Source organism: Carcharodon carcharias, chromosome 2 (genome assembly GCF_017639515.1).
Source record: "Carcharodon carcharias isolate sCarCar2 chromosome 2, sCarCar2.pri, whole genome shotgun sequence".
NCBI classification, from domain to species: domain Eukaryota; kingdom Metazoa; phylum Chordata; class Chondrichthyes; order Lamniformes; family Lamnidae; genus Carcharodon; species Carcharodon carcharias.
In genome coordinates this window covers 18,998,957-19,023,004 of record NC_054468.1, presented here as the reverse complement: position 1 = coordinate 19,023,004, position 24,048 = coordinate 18,998,957, and the positions used below count along the sequence as shown (strand labels likewise).

Here is a 24,048-nt window from a genome sequence, read left to right as displayed (position 1 = left end):
TTACAGAATGTGCTCAAGTACAATTCTACTGCTGCTGATGGCTTACAGTGCCTCAGTCTTGAGTTGCTTTATCTGTTTGAAACCTATCTCATTTAGCACAGTGGTAGTGCCACACAACACGATGGAGTGTATCCTCATCCTCAATGTGAAGGCAGGACTTCATCTTCATAACGACTGCGGTGGTCAGTCCTACCGATGCTGTCACTTGCAGATGTATCTATGGCAGGCAGGTTGGTAAGGATGAGGTCAAGTGTGTTTATCCTATTTGTTGGTTCCCTCACCACCTGCCACAGACCCAGTCTAGGAGCTATGTCATTTTAGGACTCAGCCAGCTCAGTCAGTGGTGCTGCGCCCTTGCCACCCTCAATGCTTCCTCAAAGTGGTGTTCAACATGGAGCACTGATTCATCAGCTGAGGGAGGTTGGTACGTGGTAATCAGCAGGAGGTTTCCTTGCCCATGTTTGACCTGATGCCATGAGACTTCATGGGGTCTGGACTTGATGTTGAGGGCTCCCAGGGCAACTCCCCCCTGACTGTATACTATTGTACCACCACCTCTGCTGGATTTGTCCTGCGGTAGTGTCTGGGACATTATCTGTAAGGTATGATTCCGTGAGGATGACTGTCAGGCTGTTGCTTGATTAACCTGTAAGACATCTCTCCCAGATGTTAGTAAGGACGACCTTTGCAGGGTCGACAGGGCTGAGATTGCCGTTGTCGTTTCTGGTGCCTCAGTCAATGTGGGTGGTCCATCCAGTTTAATTCCTTTTGTTGTAGCGGTTTGTTACAACTGAGTGGCTAGGCCACTTAAGTCAACCACATTGAGTCACATGTAAGGACGACAGATTTCCTTCCTAAAGGGCATTAGTAAACCAGATGGGTTTTTACGACGACAATGATTTCATAGTCATTAAACTTTTAATTCAGATATATTTATTGAATTCAAATTCCACCATCTGCCATGGTGGGATTCAAACCCCAGAGCATTACCCTGTCTCTCTGGATTTCTAGTGCAGCGACAATACCACTATGCCATCGCCTCCTCTTGAACTCGCAGCTTCTGGCCTAGCACGGACACTGAGCCAAAAGACATCCCTGGAGCCAGTCCGGTAAATCATAAATATATTTCTACACTCAGATAAAGTGTGGATAGTTATTCTGAGTAGTGATCCTAACTATTTGAGAGGCCCCTAAACTTGCACAAACATTTCACAGATGTGAGATAATTGTTGGCAATAATACTAAACCAAAAGAATACTTAGTCACAGCTAATAGGCCAATTTTAAAATACATAGGTCCATCTTAATCCATATAACAATTGCATGCATAGCTATCTTTTTGAGCCCTAATAGACCACTGCTTACATAAGCATCTGTCTTAAAACAGCACAATCACCATTTACTAGAAAAATAAGTCAGATGTATTGCAAAACATTTATAGGTAGCACATAACCTACTTGCAGTTCATGAAGTCCAGGAGCAAAAGGGTTCCTGGTTTATGAAATATGTGAAGCTATTTGCTGTCTTTCAAATAAATACAAATAAATAATTTGTGTTGTATAAAATTATCAAATGGTAAAAGATAATAGGCACAAAACCTGGATTGATCTTGATCAGTCTGAATAAAGCTAGTTTGGGTATCCCTTTGGTCGACTTGCTGAGGATGAAGTGTGCGTTATCATGAGAGCTCACAGTCCGTCAGCAGCTACTCGTGTCTGCAAATCCGCCTGGTCATATTTCACAGCTTCTTGTTCTTTTAATCCTAAAAAGGCAAAGTTAGTGAGGGGAAAGAAATTAATTAGCTTATCATTAAACGTTTCTGTTGCAAAGTTTGAAAGGGTTGTGCAGCATGGTGGCATGATGTACCAGAGGCACTTATGATCTGGGGCTTTCTCCCAGCATTTTTAATCAACAAAGAATCTGTTTATTTAAACAACCTATGAGTCAATACCTCAAGTGTCAAGTGAATGGCTAAGCATGCCATTAACTGCAATAATTGCATAAAAAAGGTGTACATCTTTATTCTTTGCTGAAGGTGTTGACTCCTTACTGGGATATGGCTACATTGATGTTGGGTAATCTCAAGTGTCTTGTACATATATACATTATTCATGAGTTAACAGGATTCAAAGACCATACTCTCTGTCTACAGTGTAAACAATACACTGCCCAGTTATTATGTACAGGCTAAAATAAACTGTATTACAGGTAATGATCCTACAGAAGCATGAAATACACATTATTGATGGTAGAAATAATTGGAAAGAATAAAGTTTGAGTCACTCCATAATGGTTTAAAATAATTTCTTCATAACATTTCTTATACAATCTGAAAGACATTCGGAGGAAATGAACAATCATGGACTTATCAGAATGGTTTTGGCCATATGGGACCTCAATGTGCCGATGGTTACTTGCTCAAAGTTGCAGCTGTAAAATCTATCATTAGTAAGTAGTCATGCATTTGTTGATATTCCCTGTTACATATTTCTAGCAAAATCATATAAACAGATTTAGCAGGGCCTAAAGCCACACGTTTAATGATCTGGCAAAAATACAGAAGCAGAAATGCCAGGAAATGCATTTACTATGTCATTACATGTGACAACTCGGGAATTATTTTATGTTTGGAGATGCTACAAATAGAAGAAAAATCCTTTACACAAATACAAAAAAAAATCCCAGCACATCAATTACGCTCCTCACAATGTTGGCTGTAAGTGGATTAAATTGGTTTCTTTATGATCATTTGACCTGTTCATAAACTATATCACTTTTAATGGCACTGAGATTGTAACCAGCTAGAATTTAATCCCAATTTTCCCACAATGCATCATATAAAATTTGGATGAAATAAAATTTCAAGGACCAAGATTGAGTGGGCGTGTAACACGTGGTAGAGGAGGCAAGGTATACATTTGGCCTATATTAGAGGAAAGATCTGATCTGAGACGAAAAAGGCCACTTGTGTCTGCACCAGCTGAAAAATAAGCCACCCAGACTAATCCCACTTTCCAGCATTTGGTCTGTAACCTGCAGGGTGCATATCCAAACACCTTTTAAGTGAGTTCAGGGTTTCTGCCTCTAGTACCCTTTCAGGCAGTGAGTTCCAGACGCCGCCCCCCAACCCTCTGGCTGAAAAAAATATTTTCTCATTTCCCCTCTCATCTTTCTATCAAGCACTTTAAAGCTATGCCTTCAAGTCACTGACCCCTCTGCTGAAATAAATAGGCCCTTCCCATTCACTCTATCCAGGTCCCTCACAATTTTGCACATCCCAATCAAATCTCCCCTCAGCCTCCTCTGTTCCAAGGAGAACAACCTCAGCCTATCCAAACTTTCCCCATAGCTGCAATTTTCCAGTCCAGGCAATATCTTTGCCCCCCCCACCAGCGGCATTCCGCAGGGCTCGTTCCCTCCAGGACACCCTGATCCACTCCTCCATCACCCCCTACACCTCAACACCCTCCTACGACACCTTCCCATGCAATTGGAGAAGGTGCAACACCTGCCCTCACCGTCCAAGGGCCCAAACACTCCTTTCAAGTGAAGCAGCATTTCATTTGCACTTCCCTCAATTTAGTCTACTGCATTCGCTGCTCCCAATGTGGTTTCCTCTACATTGGAGAGACCAAACGCAGACTGGGTGACCGCAAGCATGACCCAGACATCCCTGTCACTTGCCATTTCAACACTCCACCCTGCTCTCATGTCCACATGTCCGTCCTTGGCCTGCTGCATTGTTCCAGTGAAGCTCAATGCAAACTGGAGGAACAGCACCTCATCTTCTGACTAGGCACTTTACAGCCTTCCGGACTGAATATTGAGTTCAACAATTTTAGATCATGAACTCTCTCCTCCATCCCCACCCCCTTTCTGATCCCTCTTTTTTCCAATAATTTATATAGATTTTTCTTTTCCCACCTATTTCCATTATTTTTAAATGTATTTCCATCCATTGTTTTATCTCTGCCTTTTAGCCTATTTCAATCCCTTCCCCCCACCCCACCCCCACTAGGGCTACCTGTACCTTTATTATCACATTCCTTAGATAATATCACCAGCTTCAACACCTCTTTGTCCTTTTGTCTGTGACATATTTTGGTTATCTCCACCTATCACTGGCCCTCTACCCAGCTCTACCTGTCCCATTCCCACCTTAAACCAGCTTATATTTCACCTCTTTTCTATTTTTCCTTAGTTCTGTTGTTGAAGAGTCATACGGACGCGAAACGTTAACTGTGCTCCTCTCCACAGATGCTGTCAGACCTGCTGAGTTTTTCCAGGTATTTTTGTTTTTGTTTTGGATTTCTAGCATCTGCAGTTTTTTGCTTTTATCTTTGTAAATCTCCTTTGTGCCCTGTCTATAGCTTGCTAAGAACTCTGCTGGTCATCTTCGAAATAACATTGTGAACTCTGTTACATACCTTTTGAATGGCAAAGTGGAACATTGGTTTAACCTCTTGTCTGAATGATGACAGCGCCACCAGTGCTGCACAGTTGTGCTCAGAAAAGTACCACAAACAGCAAATGACACGACTGATCAGCTAATTTCTTGGTTGTACTGGTTGTGGGAGGAATGCTGGCCAAGGGGCTGGGAGAAAACCCTACTTTTTGAATTATGCCATGAGGTCTTTTACATTCACTTGAACACATAAAAGGGACCTCCATTCAAGGATACAATATTTCACTTGAAAAGAAAAGTAAAAGTGAATTTCTGTATTTTATATACAATAATGCTGCTTATGCTTTAATGCTGGACTGATTCTTCACAGTATCATTACCTTTTTCACCTTGCTCCTGTCTTGAGACCCTAATATATTACAGGGGTACTTCAAGTGGTCTCCACGAATTATGGCCTCTGAGACCTTCAAAAGGATCTGATGCTTCTCTTTGGGGAAACCACCTTGCTCCACGAAACATGTAGAAGAAACATTAGAGTAAACTTTCAGAACGTTTTCTAGCTTCTTGGAAGAAATATGAACCTTTGCTCCAACAATGCCAGCATCAAATGGCTTCTGAAAACAAAAGTGAATTCCATCAAAGGGACTTGGAAAAATAATTCCCCCGTGAGGAAATGTTGCTCCATCCCAAACTAGCAACTTAAAAACAGCCAAAACTCATAAAATTAGGCATATGAAATAGGACTTGATAGTATGATGTATAAAAGCTCTTCCTTTCAAAATGTTCAATGAGCAAAGAAACTCTTGCTCTGCTGAATGAACACTAATTATGTACCCGTATGACAACTTGTACTTTAAGAGGCTACAGTAATGGCTTAGTTGGTAAATGCACTGTCCAGCATGCCAATTTGGCTGCTCTCAACCAGGATGGTGTCTGGGCACTTAGGTTGGTTAGCCATGATGACCAGTGACATCCTTTGTCTAGACTAAACCTATGGACATTTGACCACATGCCTATACCCTAGCTTGTGTCAATACCTTATTAGGAGGGAAGAACAAATGAGGTCGGGGTTGGGAGTCACCATTATTTATTGTAAGAGTAAGTTCAAGACAGACTGATGAAAGAATCTGATGACATTTACAGTGGAAAATAGATAAGAAATTAAAACACCTAACTTAATGAAATTGGAATAATTAATGGTTATTATGAACTTTAATACACCTTTAATTCATCCCTCTGATGTCTTTTCATCTTTGTTTTATTAGAAATATTTATTTTCCCATTGTAGTTGATCCACTCCCTTGCTCCTGCACTAATCTAGCCATTAATAAATGGCCAGTGTGTGATGCCATTGCAATTTTTCTCCTGCACTTTGGGAAACCCTTCCCTTCTCCCAGTGCCTTCCCCGGTGACACTCTAAGGCTCAGGAAGTGGAATATTACAAATAGAATATTTTTTTAAACAATCAACTTTAGAAGTATGTTGAGTTTTATTAAGTTTTGTTTTAAACCGATGAACAAACATTAGCATTAGATTAACAGAGGTCCAAAAATCATTTGAATAATAAATTGCCATTATCATCATAGGATTTTCACTAAAAGCACACAAGTTGACACTGATTTAAGACAATACCTTAAATTGGGAAAGGAGGACAATCGGATTTGACAGTCCCATCCTTCCACTATACTTTTCATTTATACTGTTATAGATCCACTCTGGTAAAATCAAAAACTGTCGTGGATCTAAGGAGGGCTAGGATCTTCAGCCTAAAGCCAGCCTTCTCACTTGAGCTAATGTTACTCTCATAGGTGCAAAACTATTCGGGCATATTTTCATTTTAATAATTCTTTAGTTCAAGTCAAAATTCAAGAGCTTATTTCATGTATACATAAACCACAAAATCCCACCACTGCATCCCCCCCCCACCCCCCCCCGCACAACCGTCCCCCCCACCTCTGTTCCCCCACACAAAAATTTTACTCAGCCAACTGCAGTGTCTTTTCATCTGTATTCCTCAGGCAGCTTTTTCCACCTCAACGCTTTCTTCCACTTTAATATTTGCATAAAGTCGGGCGAGCCTTTGTTGTTGAGACACAAGATAAAGTGGGAGTGGAATTTTCTCCGGGTTGTTGCTTGGAAAGTTCAGGGTAATGCACAATTTGTTGATTGCTGTTCGAACTTTTAGCTGGCTGGCCTGAAGGAGAAGTTCGTCTTCAGTTATCCAAGAGTTTGTAAGGAATTCCTTTGATACTCTTTTTGGCTGGGTGAACAAAATAAAGCAGTGAGATTCAATTCAATGGAGCAAGTGGGCTCAGATGATTGCAAAGCTTGAGGATGTCGCATTTTGCTTAAAGTAACGAGGGAATAAATTTGAGGGAATAAATTGTCAACTTGCGGCCAGGGTCTAAAACTGATGAAGTGGGTTGGCTGCCCCCTGTTATAACGGCTGCCCGATATTTTTATCCATTGAAATAAGGTGCAGCCAGAACACAACCCCAGTTTTACACCTGAGCTGCAAGAATAAAATCTACCACAGATAGGACTTTTTGGATAGTGGGCCACCAGCAAAACGGTCACAGGGCACACGTCCCCACCGATTTTGGTTGCCCTGCAGCCATTTAACACTCTGCAATGCCCAGATTCTAAGTGCTGGGACCTTGCGGCAGGGACCAGAGGGGAGACCCCAAGGTGGGGGAGTAGAGGGGTTTGGGGGTTTGATAGTGAGGCTGGAGGGAGGGGTGGGAACCAATTGGTAAATGGGACAGTGATGAAGGAACCCCCTCCAAACCCCAGCACAAACCCCCCCCGCCGACCCCTCACCCTCCCTTTCTCACCCAAGACCCAAGCTGGGTAACCTGCCACCTTCTTTCCTGATCTTGGACCTCCTCCCACTGGCCTTAAAATCACGGCTGGGCAGCGAGTGGCCGTTATAAGCGAGAGATGGGTGGCTAGGTGATAAGAAGGCCATCTGCGATTTTACAGGCTCCCCACTTACAGACTTAAATTCTGCCTCATGTTTCCTTTTCCTTATATATTCTCTTCCTGTTGTGATTTTTTTTCCCCCCACATCTTCAGGAAGATGCAGGGTGGACCTGTTTCTCATGGAGGAGATGTGCCTTCAACCTCTTTATTGGATAAGAATGTTCAATATTTTTTCCCTCTTCCCCTGAAGGACCTGCGGAGGAGATAAGATGCTGCCACCTCCTTGCCCAGTGGCCAATTAGTACATGTAGAACTGAACAATGACCAGATGCAACATTCATACAAAGGGAATTAAGGGAAATGGGGGTAGAGTGGGAAGATGGAGTTAAGATAGATATTAGCCATGATGGGTTGAATGACAGAGCAGGCTCGAAGGCATAGTCCTGCTCCTATTATGTCTTTAACTCAGGTGGTGGAGGGAAGGAATAGGAGGCATTGTTCACAACCAAGACTGATCCTGCTGTCCCTCAACCACCATCATAACAGCTCTCATTCCATAAGCTGGGTTGCTGGATAGTGATGAGCAGTGGGAACCCCCTCAACCACAGGAGGCCATTTGGCCCATCATGTCTGTTCAGGCTCTTTGGAAGAGTTATGCAATTAGTCCCAATCATCTATTCTTTTCCCCATAGCCCTGCAAATATTTTCCTCTTCAAAAATATTGCATCCCCTTTTCAAAGTTCCTATTGAATCTGCTTCCAATGTCCTCTCAGACAAGGCATTCCAGGTTGTACAAACCCTGCTGCATGAAAAACTGCCTCTTCACCCCACCTCTGGATTGTTTTGCCAACGATTTTATGAACACAAGCACTTGTTAGGAGGTGCAAAGTAGCAGCTCTGAGTGACCTTTCTTCCAGTTGGTTCAGTGGGGAACCTCAGCCCCTCCATCCTGAGACTGGACTACTGGGGCCTACAAAAAAAAAAAATCCTCAATGCCCACAGCATGGGATGGAGTAGTATGGGGTGATTCCATGATCTGGCATGCCCGATGAGAAGGAAGGAGCCTATCACTGGAAATTGCAGCGGAGGCCTGTTATTTTCCATCTGTCAAAATTAAAAAGTGGAGAATCGTGTTGTGAATGCGAGAGATTTTCTGTTACATGCTCCCAGTGGGGAACACTCCCCATCGGAAGCAATGGATTGCAAAATTGCCTCTTCGAGTTAATTAAATAAATTGTAAATGAAGGGTTCTCAAAATTCCCACTTTTTCATATCATCAACAAGGATATGACTTTTGGACTTTTATGGTAAGGGACCCAACTGCTGAATTAAGTGTAGAACCCTGCGGACAGGAGGCTGGGCCCGTGGGGGCCTGGGACTGGACATGCCCAGGACTTGTTGAGTGCAGTTTGGATTGTTGCCTGAAACCAGACAACGAGAGGAGATAGAATACGCATTCTTCCCTTTAAAACAATCAACCCAGAGAAAGACTCCATCTTACACGAAACTAAAGCCCATCAAAATCTTGCATAAATAATCGCTACCAACTACTAAAGCAGGAAGGCAGCAATCAATGGAATTATGCGAACCTATCAATACTCCACATATACAATGACTTTCAGTTCAAGACTAGTTACGGGGACAGGAAGACAACGATAAACATCATGTGAGCCCATTAAAAACGGGACAATAATCACCTGAAAAAGCCCACCAAAATCAGACAAAGAACTAACCTTGATTTGGATTGAGATAAGAAATTCGAAAAAGCAGTATAACTGGGCCACCAGTTGTGAGGGGGGGTGGGGGTGAGCAGTTTTGGAGTGGTTGAAGCAGAGTTTGAGCAGGGAGAGGTAGCTGAGCCAGGCAGAGGGAGGAGATCTGGAGGTTTGCAGGTCCACAGGCAACATCACAGCGAGGGGCACGGGGTGGCAGGCTCAACCAAAGACAACAAGGCCGCAACCGCAGCCCTCCACGAAGATCGACCACCCACAACCGCGCCCTCCGCCCAACTGAAGAACCTTCGCAGATTCCACAGACCAAGACCACGTAGAGATGACAGGCCCCAGAGGACACAAAGAGCGTACCCCAAAACTGCAACCGACCTACCTGGCTGGATTTCGAACTGTCAAGGAACCCTGGTTGGTGAGCATGATCCCTGATCTCTCCTAGTTCAATTTAGTTAGGTTTTGGGGGTGGGACAAGGGTAAGGGGATTAGTAGCATGATTTTCCCTCATTATGCCCTGTGTTCCCCATTCTTAACTAAGTGTACTTTGTAAGTCTGTATAATCTCAGTGTAATCCTAATGTTATAAATTCATTTGTGACTTCAATAAACCCAGTTTTTTTTTCTTGCACCAAAACCAATTGTCTGCTGCACTTTGTCACAACCTCCATATAAATCCAAGGTCTAGAACCCAGGGAGTGGGAGCGATTTGGACCGCTCAGAGGTCAGAGGTGAAGCTGACACACACCACCACCCCCTACATAAATTTCTTTCTTTCCAAGCTTTATTATCGAGTCGCTGGACTGTTGCTGTAATTATTGAATTATTGGAGTGAAGTGAGGGTTTGGTATAAGGGCCTGGGAGAAATGAACACGGGGGAGAAAATTATACAAGAAGATTAAACATGCTGATTATTTTACCTTCAGTTTTCTTCCCACTTTGAATTTTGCTTGTTGCCCCATAGCCAAAAAAGTAATAAAAATCCGTCCTTGCTCTATAATTCTGACACCGATGTTTTCATTTAACGATATGAAAATTGGTTTAAAAGGTGCAAAGATAAGAGGGGACAAACGCTCTCTCCAGCACCATCTCTTCACTCGGGTGCCTTGCTGATCCAAATAATGGCCGCCCAAGGCATTAATATTTATCCTGTGTATAAAACAAGAGGGATAGGAGTTGTCACCTAGAGATACATCCATCAGTCATATATACATGTTAGAACTTCAATGACAACTACTTATATTTATATAGCACCTTTAACATAAGAAACATCCCAAGCGTTTCATATGAGCATTATCAAAGAAAGTGTGACACTAAACCATGTAAGAAGATATCAGGTCAGATGGTCAAAAGCTTGGTCAAAGAGGTAGGTTTTAAGAAGGGTATTAAAGGAGGAAAGCAAGGTAGAGAGGCAGAGAAGTGTAGGGAGGGAATTCCAGAGCTTGGGGCCCAGGCAGCTGAAGGCTCGACCACCAAAGGTGGAGCGATTATAATTGGGAATGCACACGAGGCCAGAATTAGAGGAGCGCAGATATCCTGGAGGGTTGTGGGGCTGGAGATCACAGAGATTGAGAGGGGCAAGGCCATGGAGGGATCTGAAAACAAGGAGGGGGATTTTAAAGTCAAGGTGTAAGTTAGATATTCATTATACTAGGTCACCACCTCTCATGGCAAAGATAGACAGAGCTTGCATTTAGATAGCACCTTTCACAACATTAGGGCATCAGAAAGCTAATTTAATGGGAGCCAATTTGTGCACAGCAAGTTCCCACAAATAGCAATGTGACATTGATTCCACAATCTGCTTTTTGACTGATGTTGGTTGGGAGATAAATATTAACTTGGGCTCAGGGAGAACTCCCCTGCTCTTCTCTGAAGTTGTGTCCAGGAGTCTTTTACATCTGCCTGAAAGGGTACAAAAGTGGAAGAAATCGCTGTTCAATAATCTTAAAATCTTGAGAAATGTATTGAATAATATTGTATAGAAATCTTATGAGGAAAGCTCCCACAGCAGCTTGCTGGCTGAGACACACAGGATAGGCTTGTTATTTCCGCCTATCATGACCCCGTGACCCATACATAAACCAATCATCTGAGAAAAGGTTCAAACAGGCTCTCGAGAACGAGAAAAAAAGATCCCTTTGGACGAGAAAGTATATTTCCTGTTGCCAAAAAGCATACCGGTCCACATGACCATCAATTGCTTTGGAAACATAATGCATTTTTTTTTTCCGAAAAGAGACACAATCTGAATGATAAATCATAAATAGTTTGATAATCCCATTTGCAACAGTCAATTAAACGGACTATTTTAGCAGAGTATGTTCAGCAGCACATCGGCTTGTGGAATGCATAACTAATCAAAGGCTGTGTTCATAACATAAGATGTTGTGTGAGTTTTAACCATAAGGTTAAAGCAACCTACCAGACCACCCCATTTGGATGATAACAGGTGCACCTCCCATTGGAGCTAAATACTGCTCGAATTGCTGGTTCACTAGCTCTGTCCTCCTGCACGATGCAGCTAATCTTCTTTTGCTTGTCAATAAAAATCAGAATTGCCAAATTTCCAGAGGGGTAGCTTGGTGTTATTAAGGAAACAAGGCAATCAAACCTTAAGGTTAACAAACAAGTTTTTGTTCTGAAACAAAGAATTGACGCCTCTGCAAAGGGTTAACAAACTAAATAAATACATTTGCCCGGACCGAGTTTGAACCTCAATTTGGAGTAAGTTAATCCACTCAGCCAGGGCAGCAGTTACAGCATTGCAACCAACATCAGGTAAAACAGCTAAGGGACTCTTCAACAGCTCTGACAACCTGAAACGTTAACCCTATTTTGTTCTCCAAAGACGCTGAGTATTTCCAGCATTTCTGCTTTGATTTCAGATTCCCATCATCTGCCTGCTGTACAGGGGGAGGGGGTCTTGCTGGGAAGCAAACATTGGTGGATAATAAAAACAAAAAAACTGCGGATGCTGGAAATCCAAAACAAAAACAGAATTACCTGGAAAAACTCAGCAGGTCTGGCAGCATCGGCGGAGAAGAAAAGAGTTGACGTTTCGAGTCCTCATGACCCTTCGACAGATGGTTGAGAGCAGACTCACGCTATGCTCCTTGAATACCCGAGCAGCTCCCCGCTGCGTGCGTCCACACGCCTCCAGTGGGAAATAACACTTGGGCAGATGCTTGTGAAAGCACCCAACCCCATCCCATCATGAGTCATTGGGGTTGAAATTGGTCTTTGGCAGCAGCAGGATGGCAGAGGATTGTCAGCCCGCTTTGCAACATGCCCAAATTTCCTTGCCACTGATATATCAGTGGATAAAAAGATGGGCCGCAGTATAAAACCAGGATAACACATTTGAATTGAGCCTATTTCGTGCTACCGCTTCACCCTCTCTGCTCTTAGCAAAGAGGTGCGGAGAAATATCTGTTTAAAATAACCAGTTTAACCATTGCAACTGGATCCTGCCATTCACACCTTCTCTCTAGATACATCTTTTATTTCTTTACTTGTCCCGTTACCATTTCCTTTGCACTTGTAGCTTGAAGTCTTTTGTCGTTTAATCTCCCCTGCCCTCCACCCTATCACAGATCTTCCCCTTTGTTCCCCTTCCCTCTCTGCCCCCTTTCACTTGCTCAAAATCTATTACATTTCCAACTTTTTCCAGCTCTGATGAAAGATCGTTGACCTGTTGCTAACTATGTTTTTTTCTGTGCACAGAAGCTGTCGGACCTGCTGACATTTTCATTCTTCCTTAACAATTGCGATAACGTAGCACACAAGGAATTTTATCTAAGTGTTTATCAAAGTGCATGACATTGTTGCACACCCTATTGTTCCCAAAGAAGTGTAGCCTGCATCCAAGGCAATTCAATTTCAGTACGTTCCACAAAGGATACAATATCTGAGCCATTCCGTCTGGAAAAGCCGTAAGAAACTTATTCCCATTCCTGTAGTACTTCACCATGAAAGAGGAGGGAATATCCTTTACGAAAGGTTAAAGATTAAACAAAGGTGAAAGTTGAAGTCTGTAAGTTTGCCCCAAAGCGTCACAGAAGCGTATCAATGAGAAAATGTTGCTCAATCGGTGCATTCGAAACACATCTCCTGCTATTTTGCTGAAGATGTTAATCGTTTTATTCCAAACAATTTACCACTCTACTAAATCGGGAGGAATTTCAGACCAGCAGATTAAATGTTTGTATGTTAGCATTTCACAGCATATTTTCTGGCCCATTGTAACACGGCTGTGTTTATTTGTGCTGCAACACCAGGGGAGCAGGTGAGCGTCTGGACTTCATATAAAACAAAGACCGGGAAGACTTCATTTAAAAAGACCACAGAGAGCAGTTGATTGGTGAGTTGGATTGGTGAGTATTTCTAGTCCTTAGATTAAAATTAAGGTCTATAGTTTGCGTTTAGATCTCTAGTCTTTATTTTCTCTTTCTTAAAAATAGCTTGTTAAGCATAAGATAGATACTGGTGTAAAAAATTAATTTCAATAAAGTGTAAAGTGCAGGGACACTAGAGTAATTAGTTAATAGATTAAATAAAATGTGATAGCGATGACAGAGTGGGTGATGTGTTGCTGCTGCAGCATGTGGGAGCTGCTGGCTACCAAGGTGATCCGGTGCGAACACATCTGGAGTAAGTGTTTGCAGCTCGAGTAACTTTGGATCCGAGTTAAGGAGCTGGAGTCCGAGCTGCAGACATTGCGCCACATCAGAGAGGGGAAAGTTACCTGGACACTTTGCTCCAGGGGGTGGTCACACCCCACAGGTTAGATCATTTGAATTTGGTCTGTGATCAGAGACAGGAGGGTGTGACTGCAGGTGAGGCAGGTATGGAGACCCAGGGGGTAGCCTCAGCGCCTGCAATTGTCCAACAGTTACAAGGTTTTGCAAGCTGCGTGGATGAGAGCGGGGACTGCAGGGAGGATGAGTGAACTGACCACAGCACTGTGGTACAGGGAGCCATTCAAGTGGGGTGGGAAATAGGAACGTAGTAGTGGTAGTGGAAATATAATTGGGGGATAGATACTGTTCTCTGCAGCTGTGAGCCGTGTTGCCTGCCCGGTGCCAGGGTTAAGGACATCTCCTCACTGTTTTAGAGGAACTTGGAGTGGGAGGGAAGGGATCCAGTTGTCGTCGTCCACATTGGTACCAATGACATTGATAGGACTAGAAAGGAGGTTCTGCTGAAAGAATTTGAACAGTTAGGAGCTAAATTAAAAAGCAGAATCTCCAAGGTATTCATCTTGGGATTACTACCTGAGCCACGGGCAATCTGGTATAGGGTAAATAAAGTCAAGGAGTTAAATGTGTGGCTCAAAGATTGGTGTGGGAGGAATGGGTTTCAGTTCATGGGGCACTGGCTGCAGTACCAGGGTAGAAGGAAGATGTTTCGGTGGGATGGGCTTCACTTGAACCATACTGGGACCAGCCTGTGCCAGCGAATTGAGTAACTAGGGCTGTGGAGAGGGCTTTATACTAAATACGGGGGGGTGGTTTGGAGACGGGATAAGTAAGCTTACAAAGCAAAAGGATATGGCAGCATTGCAGGGCAGCTACTTAGAAAATGATAGCCTGTGTGTGACAGGAAGGGACAGAGTGTACAAACATAAAGAAAAGCACCAAATAGGGTCAAAGGGGGGAAAAATGGTAAAAAGGTAAAATTAATGGCCTTTACTTAAATGCATGTAGTATTCAGAACAAAATCAATGAATTAACAGCACAAAGAGAGGTTAATGAGTATGATCTTATGGCCATTATGGAAACATGGTTACAAGGAGATGAAAGCTGGGAACTAAATATTCAGCGGCATGTGACTTTTCGAAAGGACAGGCAGGAAGGAAAGGGTGGTGGGGTAGCTTTGTTAGTACGAGATGCAATAAGTACAATAGCAAGAAATGATCTTGGATCAGAAGATGTGGAATCCATATGGGTGGAGGTAAGAAATAACAAGGGGAAGGAGACACTAGTGGGAGTAGTCTATAGGTCCCCTAACTGTAGCTATGCTGTGGGACAGAGAATAAATCAGGAGATAATGAGAGCATGTAAAAAAGGCAGTATATTAATCATGGGTGACTTTAATCTTCATATAGATTGGGAAAATCAAATTGGCAGAGGTAGCCATGAGCAAGAATTCATAGTGTATTCGGGACAGTTCCCTAGAGCAATATTTTGTGGATCCGGCCAGGGATCAGGCTATTTTGGATCTGGTAATGTGTAATGAGGCAGATTTAATAAATGATTTCAGAGTAAAAGATCCCCTAGGAAACAGTGACCATAACGTGATGGAATTTAGCATTCAGTTTGAGAATGAGAAACTTAGTTCAGAAACAACTGTGCTAAACTTAAATAAGGGTAATTACAAAGGACTGAGGGCAGAGTTGGCTGGCGTGGACTGGGAAAGGGGTTTAGCAGAAAAGACAGTTGATGAACAATGACAGACGTTTAAGAAAATAGTTCATGACTCTCAGCAAAGATATATCCCAGTGCGGAAGAAGGATTGTAGGAAGGGGATAAACCAACCATGGTTAACCAAGGAGGTTAAGGATAGTATCAAAGTGAAAGAAAAAACATACAATGTAGCAAAGATTAGTGGTAAGGCAGAGGATTGGGAAAGTTTTAAAAATCAACATAAGATGACCAAAAAAATAAAGAGGGAGAAAATAAACGTTGAGAGTAAACTAACAAGTAATGTAAAAATGGATAGTAAGAGCTTCTTTAAATATTTAAAAGGGAAGGGAGAGGCCAAAATCAATATAGGCCTCTTAGAGAATGAGGCTGGGAAATAATAATGGGGAACCAGGAAATGGCAGAGGAGTTGAATAAATACTTTGCATCAGTCTTCATGGTAGAAAACACTAATAGCATTCCAAAAATATGAATAATCATGGGGCAAAAGTCAGTGGGAGGGGGGGGGAAATAAATACAATAACTATCACTAAAGGAAAAGTACTAGGGAAACTAATGGGGCTAAAGGCCGATAAGTCACCTGGACCTGATGGGTTGCATCCTAGGATATTAAAGGAAATAGCTGCAGAGATACAGAGATATTGGATGCACTGGTTGTAATCTTAGATTCTTAAGATTCTGGAAATTCCCAGAGGATTGGAAAGCTCCAATGTAACACCCTTATTCAAAAAGGGAGGGGGACAAAAACCAGCTAACTGTAGCTTAACATCTGACATTGAGAAAATGTTAGTCTATTATAAAGGATGTAATAGCAGAGCATTTAGAAATGCATAATATAATCAAGCAGAGTCAGCATGGCTTCATGAAGGGGAATCATGCCTGACAAATTTATTAGAATTCTATATAATATATTTGGATTTCCAAAAGGCATTCAATAAGGTACCACACACAAGTTACTTAATAAGATAAAACCCCATGGTGTTAGGGGTAGTATATTAGTATGGATAGAAGATTGGCTAACTAATAGAAGACAGAGAGTTGGGATATGGGGGACATTTTCAGGATGGCAACCTGTAACTAGTGGAATGCCACAGGGATCAGTGCTGGGACCACAATTATTTACAATATATATTAATGACTTGGATGAGGGAAGTGAATGTACTATTGCCAAGTTTGTGGATGACACAAAAATAGGTGGGAAGGCAAGTGGTGAGGATGACATAGAGTCTATAGAGGGATATAGATAGGTTAAGTGAGTGGGAAAAAACTTGGCAGATTGAATATAATGTGGGAAATTGTGAGGTTATGCACTTTGGCAGGAAGAACTGAGGAGCTGAATATTATTTAAATGGGGAAAGACTGAAGAAAGCTGCAGTACAGAGGGATTTGGGGGTCCTCGTGCACGAATCTCAAAAAGTTAAGTATATTCAAGGCTGGGATAGACAGATTTTTAATCAGTAAGGGAATCAAGGGTTATGGGGAAAAGGCAGGAAAGTGGAGTTGAGGATTACCAGGTCAGCCATCATCTCATTGAATTGCGGAGCAGACTCTATGGTCTGAATGGACTATTTCTGCTCCTATTTCTTATGGTCTTATGGGAAGCAGGTGCCTAGTGTCGGTCTCAGTGTCAGAGTGTCAACTGCTGCATTAAAACAAACAAGTTGGTTAGACACAGACTAACAATGCTGTGTGGTCCCTAACTGATTGCAAGTTCTTGTATCCACTTTGCCTATTATTTATCACCAGTTCCCACTGTAAAACATGCTTCTGACGATTCAGTGAATGAAGAAGATATAAATGAGGAAATTTTAGTAAATAAGATTTCCAACTTCCAATGACTTAGAGACTGTGGAGAATTGATTGTAATATTTCTTGACAAAAATCAATAAAAAATGTTTGAATGAGATACTCAAGAAATAATTTATTTCATATTTAGGATTCAAAACAGAGTCTGATAATCATCCACTGAGAGCCACCTGGGCTTTTAAAGGTTCCCTGCACAAAGCTTTAACAGGTTGGGGGAAAAATCACATTTAGATAAACGTATTTATTTTGTTTGTTCTCATGGTCTGATTTATTATGGGTTGTGGTAAGTTAACTGGTGTTCTGTGTTCTGTGTTCTGGGGTGGGGGGGATGTTTCATTCCTCCTGTAGATTCAGTTCTGATGTAGAAAAATTCCATCCTGCCACTGGCATCAGGGACAGTTGTGCAGGGGCCAGCAGCCACAGTGTGGGTCGAGTGTGCCTGTGCAACTGTTCCTGCCGCACTTCTGGTCGGTGGCAGGAGTTATTGTGTCATCATAAAGTAATGAATGTCAGGCAAAAGATCATCCTGCCAATCTAAGTATTTCCCACCCATTGCTGTGAGCTATTTCTAAATAATTTACACCAGTTAATAACTGACAAACCCTTGAGGTGCAGGAGTTTGTCTATTTCAAAATTCTGAAACCTTGAACCTCTCCCTAGCAGTTTGCTGCACAAGGTGCTACTCACCCTTGTACGATCTGCGTATTTACTTGAGTTTTCCCTGTCTTTCAGCTATGCTTTCTGGCTTTAGAAATACATGGGTGATAGAGATATAAATTGATTCATTGCTCTCAAAACATGCATTTTTTAAATTCTTTCATGGGATGTGGGCATCACTGGCAAGGGCAGCAAAGAATCAAACACATTAGCGTGGATCTGGAGTCTATTAAGTTAAACACGAACGTATTGCAACACACGGAGGATACTACTATGTGTCCATGTTCTTCCTAAGGAGTACTTTTAACAGACTAGTTTAGAAGGTTATGCTGATAGGGACAGATGAAGAGTGGGGGAGCAGAGGCTTGTATGGAGCATGATCACTGGCATGGACCAGTTGGGTCAAATGGCTTCTTTCTGTACGGTACAATCTATGTAATTTTATGTGGAAGTCTCTCCATAGTCTCACTAAACATAGTCATAGGTAAAACTGACAAAACATCTCTACAAATACCTTGTGCCAACTGAATGTATCATCCCCTGATTCTGTAAAAATATTATCACGTTCTTCAACTCTCCTTCTTTCTTCTTTTAAGGTTACGAAATCCAATGAAGTTGATAAGTGAAAAGTAATTGTAGTGAGTCTTCTTGGTCCTTGATTTAAGATGGTGGAGAGGGAGATGATAGAGAAAAGAAGTTAGAGATCACTTAAAACAGCCAATGTTGCAAGCATACAACATGGAACTTATCTCTACTCCCATTTCTAGTCAAAGATTATTAGTCCAGCAGAAAACATAATATCTTACACAACTCCTGATCTCCTTAGGTGGAAAACCGAGAGTTTGTGATTCCCTGAGTTTCTCTCCCAACAAGTTTCCACTCCACATGAAAGGTAAAACCAGCAAGACTGTGCTTCTGGAGGGTTATACTCGTAACTTCAGTCTGCATTTCCACTTGGCAAGGCTCAGTTGTAGGAGTGCAATCTCTCGGAATGTGCTTTTAAATTGCTGGTCCTACTGAAATTGGTCCTCAGAGTCTTTGAACTGTCAGTGCTCTGGAATCCACCCCAGTTACATTGCCATGTAGTTCCAGCAGTAATCAATAAATGACCATGCTCTTTGACTCATTAGCTCTTAAGAAATAGGAGCTGCAGTAGACCATAAGATTCCTCAAGCCTGTTCCATTTTTTTTTTATTCATTCATGGGATGTGGGCTTTGCTGGTTGAGCCAGCATTTATTGCCCATCCCTAGTTGCCCTTGAGAAGGTGTTGGTGAGCTGCCTTCTTGAACTGCTGCAGTCCATGTGGTGTAGGTACACCTACAGTGCTATTAGGGAGGGAGTTCCAGGATTTTGACCCAGTGACAGTGAAGGAACGGCGATATATTTCCAAGTCAGAATGGTGAGTGACTTGGAGGGGAACTTCCAGTGGTGCTGTTCCCATCAACCTGCAGCCCTTGTCCTTCTAGGTGGTAGTGGTCGTGGGTTTGGAAGGTGTTGTCTAAGGAGCCTTGGTGAATTCCTGCAGTGCATCTTGTAGATGGTACACACTGCTGCTACTGTGCGTCGGTGGTGGAGGGAATGAATGTTTGTGGATGTGGTGCAAATCAAATGGGCTGCTTTGTCCTGGACGGTGTCCAGCTTCTTCAGTGTTGTGTGAGCTGCACTCATCCAGGCAAGTGGGGAGTATTCCATCACACTCCTGACTTGTGATTTGTAGATGGTGGACAGGCTTTGGGGAGTCAGGAGGTGAGTTATTCGTCACAGAATTCCTAGCCTCTGGCCTGCTCTTATAGCCACAGTATTTATATGGCTAGTCCAGTTCAGTTTCTAGTCAATGGTAACCCCCAGGATGTTGATAGTGAGGGATTCGGTGAATGTTACTTGCCACTTGTCAGCCCAAGCCTTGATATTGTCCAGGTCTTGCTGCATTTGGACATGGACTGCTTCAGTATCTGAGGAGTCATGAATGGTGCTGAACATAGTGCAATTATCAGCGAACACCCCAATTCTGACCTTATGATGGAAGGTCAATTCAATAACATCATGGCTGTTTGACTTTATGCTACTTTCCTGCCTTTTCCCTATATTCTTTGACTACCATGGAGTCCAAAAATTTAACCATCTTAGTCTTGGAAGCTGAGCATCCAAATGCTGGGGTAGAGAATTCCTTGAAAGAAGAAATTCTTCCTCATCTCTACCAATGGCCAACCCCTTATCATGAGACTGTGTCCCCTAGTTCCAGACTCTCCAACCAGGGGAAACAACCTCTTGGCATCTTTCCTGTCAAGCCTTCAAAGAATCGGAGATCACCTTTCATCTAAACCCTAGATAGTATAGGCCCTATAGGCCCTATCTACTCAACCTCTCATCAGAGCAGAAGAGAGGAGGACCCAGAGTCAGGAAGCATCACCTAAGCAAGCAGGAGAGGGAAGGACCCTGAGACAAGAAGCAGCAACTAAAAGAACAGGGGATGGGAGGACCCAGAGACAGGAAGCAGCACCTAAAGGAACTATCCAGTCCAGTCTGTGGCTCCAGAGTGGATTTGCTGGATATTGACAAAAATCAATGTGTAATGTCATGAGAAGACAGGTCGTTGATTGGTTAGTTAGTATTTTTCTCATTTATATTTTGAAACTTGGTAATTTTAATAATTGTAAAGGTTTTATTAGTAGTAGTAGAGTTTATTAATAGTAGCTTATTTGATTGGCTGGTGAGTATTTCATATTTATCTCAGCTGGGGAATTTCAATCGAGCGAAGTAGAATATTTATTGAAATAATAAGAATATAAGTACAGACAGGACTAAAGACATTAATTCAAATTTAATCAGGGAAGTAATTATTTAAACATGATGAAGATGGCAGGGCAGGTGCTGTGTGGCAGCTGCAGAATGTGGGAGCTCATGGACACCTGTGTAATCCAGGACAAACACATCTGCAGTGTCTGTGGCTGGTGGAACTTTGGCTCAGAGTCATTGAGCTGGAGGCTGATCTGCAGACACTGTGACACATCAGGGAAGGGTAATATTACCTGGACACTTTGTTCTCCAGTGTCTGGAGACTGGACACACTCTCCAGACTCTCACACCCTGGGATAGGTAGGAACAAGAGAGCGTGACTGCTAGTGTATGAGGATCAAGAAGGTAGAATTAGAAGAGTCTCAGCATTTGCAATTGTCCATCAGGTTTGAAGTTCTTACAGCCTGTATGGACGAAAGCGAGGGCTGCAGAGTGGCCATCATAGTACAGGAAGCCATTCAAATGAGGAGAGTAAATAGGAATATAGTGCTAGTAGAGGAGATTGTAGTCAGGGGAATAGACACAGTTCTCTGTAGAGAGGGTTTTAAAATCAATATTGGGGGGAGGCAAGGGATCACGTGAGGGAAGATGTGATAAAATGAACAATGAGGCAAGACAAGAAAGCATGGTAGTATTAAGAGTAATGATAATCAGACTGTACAAATTTCAAAGTGCACTAGCAGATAAGGCTAGAGGTTGTGAAAATAACAAAAAGGCAGAATTACAGGTAATCTATCTGAATACACACAGCATTCATAAGGTAGATAATTGAGAATACAAAATGATGTAAACAGGTATGATCTAATTGCCATTACAGAGATGTGGCTGCAGAATGACAAAGGATGAAAACTGAATGTTTAGGGGTATTCAACATTTAGGAAGAATAAGCAAAATGGAAAAGAAGGTTGGGTAGCACTGTTAATAAAGGATGAGATTTGTACATTAGCGATAGAGGATCTTAGATAGAAAGATCAAGATGTCGAATCAGTTTGGGTGGAGCTAAGAAACAGAAATGGTTAGCAAACATTGGTGGGAATGGTATATACGCTGCCAAACAGTAGTGGTAATGTAGGGCACAGTAGAAATCAGGAAATTAGGGGTATATGGAACAAAAGTTAGCCAATAATCATGAGGATTTCAATCTACATATAGACTGGATAAACATAATTAGCATTAATGCTATGGAGGACGAATTCCTGGAATCTATATGAGATGCTTTTCTAGAACAGTATTTTGATGAGCCAACTAGAGAATGGGCTTTTTTTAGATCTAGTAATGAGAAAGGGCTAATTAATAATCTTGTTGTAAAGGAGCCTTTAGGGAAGAGTGACCATTATATGTTAGAAGTTTACAATGGGCAGAATTTAGCCCTTGCCAAGCCTGCCCGATAGGGGCGGTCAGGAAGCCGACTGCCGCCCATGATCGGGGCCGGACCGCGATTTCACCCTGGCGGGCCAATTAAGGCCCGCCCAGCATGAAGCACAAGCAGCAGAACTCAGTGCTGCCTCTGCAGGTGGGGGGGAGTAGTGCGAGCGTGAACTTCATGCATGCGCGTGAGTGCATGCTTGCAAATCTCCCTGAGGCACAGAGCTGCCTCAGGGAGATGAGTTTTCAGGAAAATAAATAAAGGCACCTAAAATGTTATAAAACATGCCCCCTCATGTGAATCTGTCACATGAGCAGGGACAATATTATTAATTAAATTTTACAATTATTTTATTTTATTTGCTTTTGGAAACCTCGTCCTGCCCGTGGATGAGGTTTCCTAAAAAGTGCGAAGGCTGCTTGGCCTATTCGCCTGCTGGCCAACTGTAAGGTTGGATGGGCAGTGAGAAATGTAAGTTACTTACGACTTAACTGGCCTTACAGGCCTTTTAATTGTCGGCGGGCGCGCTGCTGATTCCCGCGCGCGCCTGCCGACCGAAATATCGTGCGGCTGCGCAATGACGTCGGGCGAATGTGCGTCATTTCACGCTCAAGCCAGTCGGGCATGTGCCCGCCTGCCCACCGAGGTGAGAATTCTGCCCATTGAGTTTGATAGTGATGTGGTTCAATCTGAAACTACTGTCTTAAATCTAAACAAAGGAAACTACAAAGATATGATGGGCAAGCTGGCTGTGGTAGATTGGGAAATACATTAAAAGATGTGATGGTGGACAGGTGATGGCTAGCATTTAAAAGAATTAATACGTGGTTTACAACATTCTGCTGAGGCACAAAAACCCAGTGGGAAAAGTGATCCAACTGCGGCTAACAAGGGAAGTTAAGGGTTGTATTAGTACAAAGGAAGAGGTTTATAAACTTGCCAAAAAAAAAAGTAGTAAGCCTGAGGATTGGGAGTATTTTAGAATTCAGCAAAGGGGGTTCAAGAAACTGATAAAGAAATAGAAAATAGAATATGGAAGTCAACTGGTGAGGAACATAAAAAATGGACTGGAAAAGCTTCTATAGAAATGTATAAAGGAAAAGATTAACAAAACAAACGTGCATCCATTACAGGCAGAGACACGGGAATTTATAATGGGGAATAAGGAAATGGCGGAGATACTAAATAAATATCTTTTGTCTGTTTCTGCAGAGGAGGGTACAAAAAGCCTCCCAGAAATATTAAAGAACTAGCGAGAATGAAGAACTGAACAAATTAGTATTAGTAAAAAAAAGTAATACTGGAGAAATTAATGGGACTGAAAGTTGATAAATCCCCTGGACCTGATTATCTACATCCCAGAGTGGTGAAAGAGGTGGCTGTTAAGAGAGTGGATGTATTGATGGTCATCATCCAAAATTCTATAGATTCTAGAACAGTTTCCGAAGATTGGAAGTTAGCAAATGTAACCCCACTATTTAAAAAAAGAGGGAGAGGGGACAGGGGTGATAGCGTGACCTCAGTAGTCAGGAAAAAGCTACAATCTATTATAAAGCATGTGACAACTGGATAATTGCTTGCTGTACCTGCATGCTAACTTGCTGTGTTTCTTGAGAGGACACCCAAGTCTCTCTGTAAATCTACATTTAAAAGTTTCTCACCGTTTCCTGCCAAAGTGAATAACCCCACATTTCACCATATTATACTCCATCTGCCACCTTATTGTCCACTATATCCTTTTGCAGCCTCTTTGTGTCCTTCTCGTGTTCCACATAGCTTTGTATTGTTAGCAAACGTAGACATATTACTCTTGGTTCCTTCAACTAATTCATTAACATAAATTGTAAGTAGCTGAGGCCTCAGCACTGATCCTTGGCACCCCACTTTGTTATCACCTTGGCAACTTGAAAATGTCCCGTTTACCCCCACTCCTCTGTGCTTCCTCTCCT

General features: G+C 42.4%; 1 protein-coding gene across 1 annotated transcript in view; it reads right to left on the bottom strand.

The window, feature by feature from the left end:
* Window positions 1–1,638: 1,638 nt before the first annotated feature.
* The window catches only part of LOC121287061 (glutamate-rich protein 6), a 64,160-nt gene continuing 41,750 nt past the window's right edge, over window positions 1,639–24,048 (bottom strand). Inside the window, exons 13-19 of the mRNA XM_041204533.1 lie at window positions 18,451–18,590; window positions 12,954–13,039; window positions 11,474–11,629; window positions 9,969–10,197; window positions 6,384–6,663; window positions 4,784–5,017; window positions 1,639–1,761 (exon numbers count right to left, since the gene is read on the bottom strand). Coding sequence (XP_041060467.1) covers window positions 6,418–6,663; window positions 9,969–10,197; window positions 11,474–11,629; window positions 12,954–13,039; window positions 18,451–18,590 — 857 coding nt within the window. The 3' untranslated portion in view covers window positions 1,639–1,761; window positions 4,784–5,017; window positions 6,384–6,417. The remainder of the gene's footprint in view (window positions 1,762–4,783; window positions 5,018–6,383; window positions 6,664–9,968; window positions 10,198–11,473; window positions 11,630–12,953; window positions 13,040–18,450; window positions 18,591–24,048) is intronic.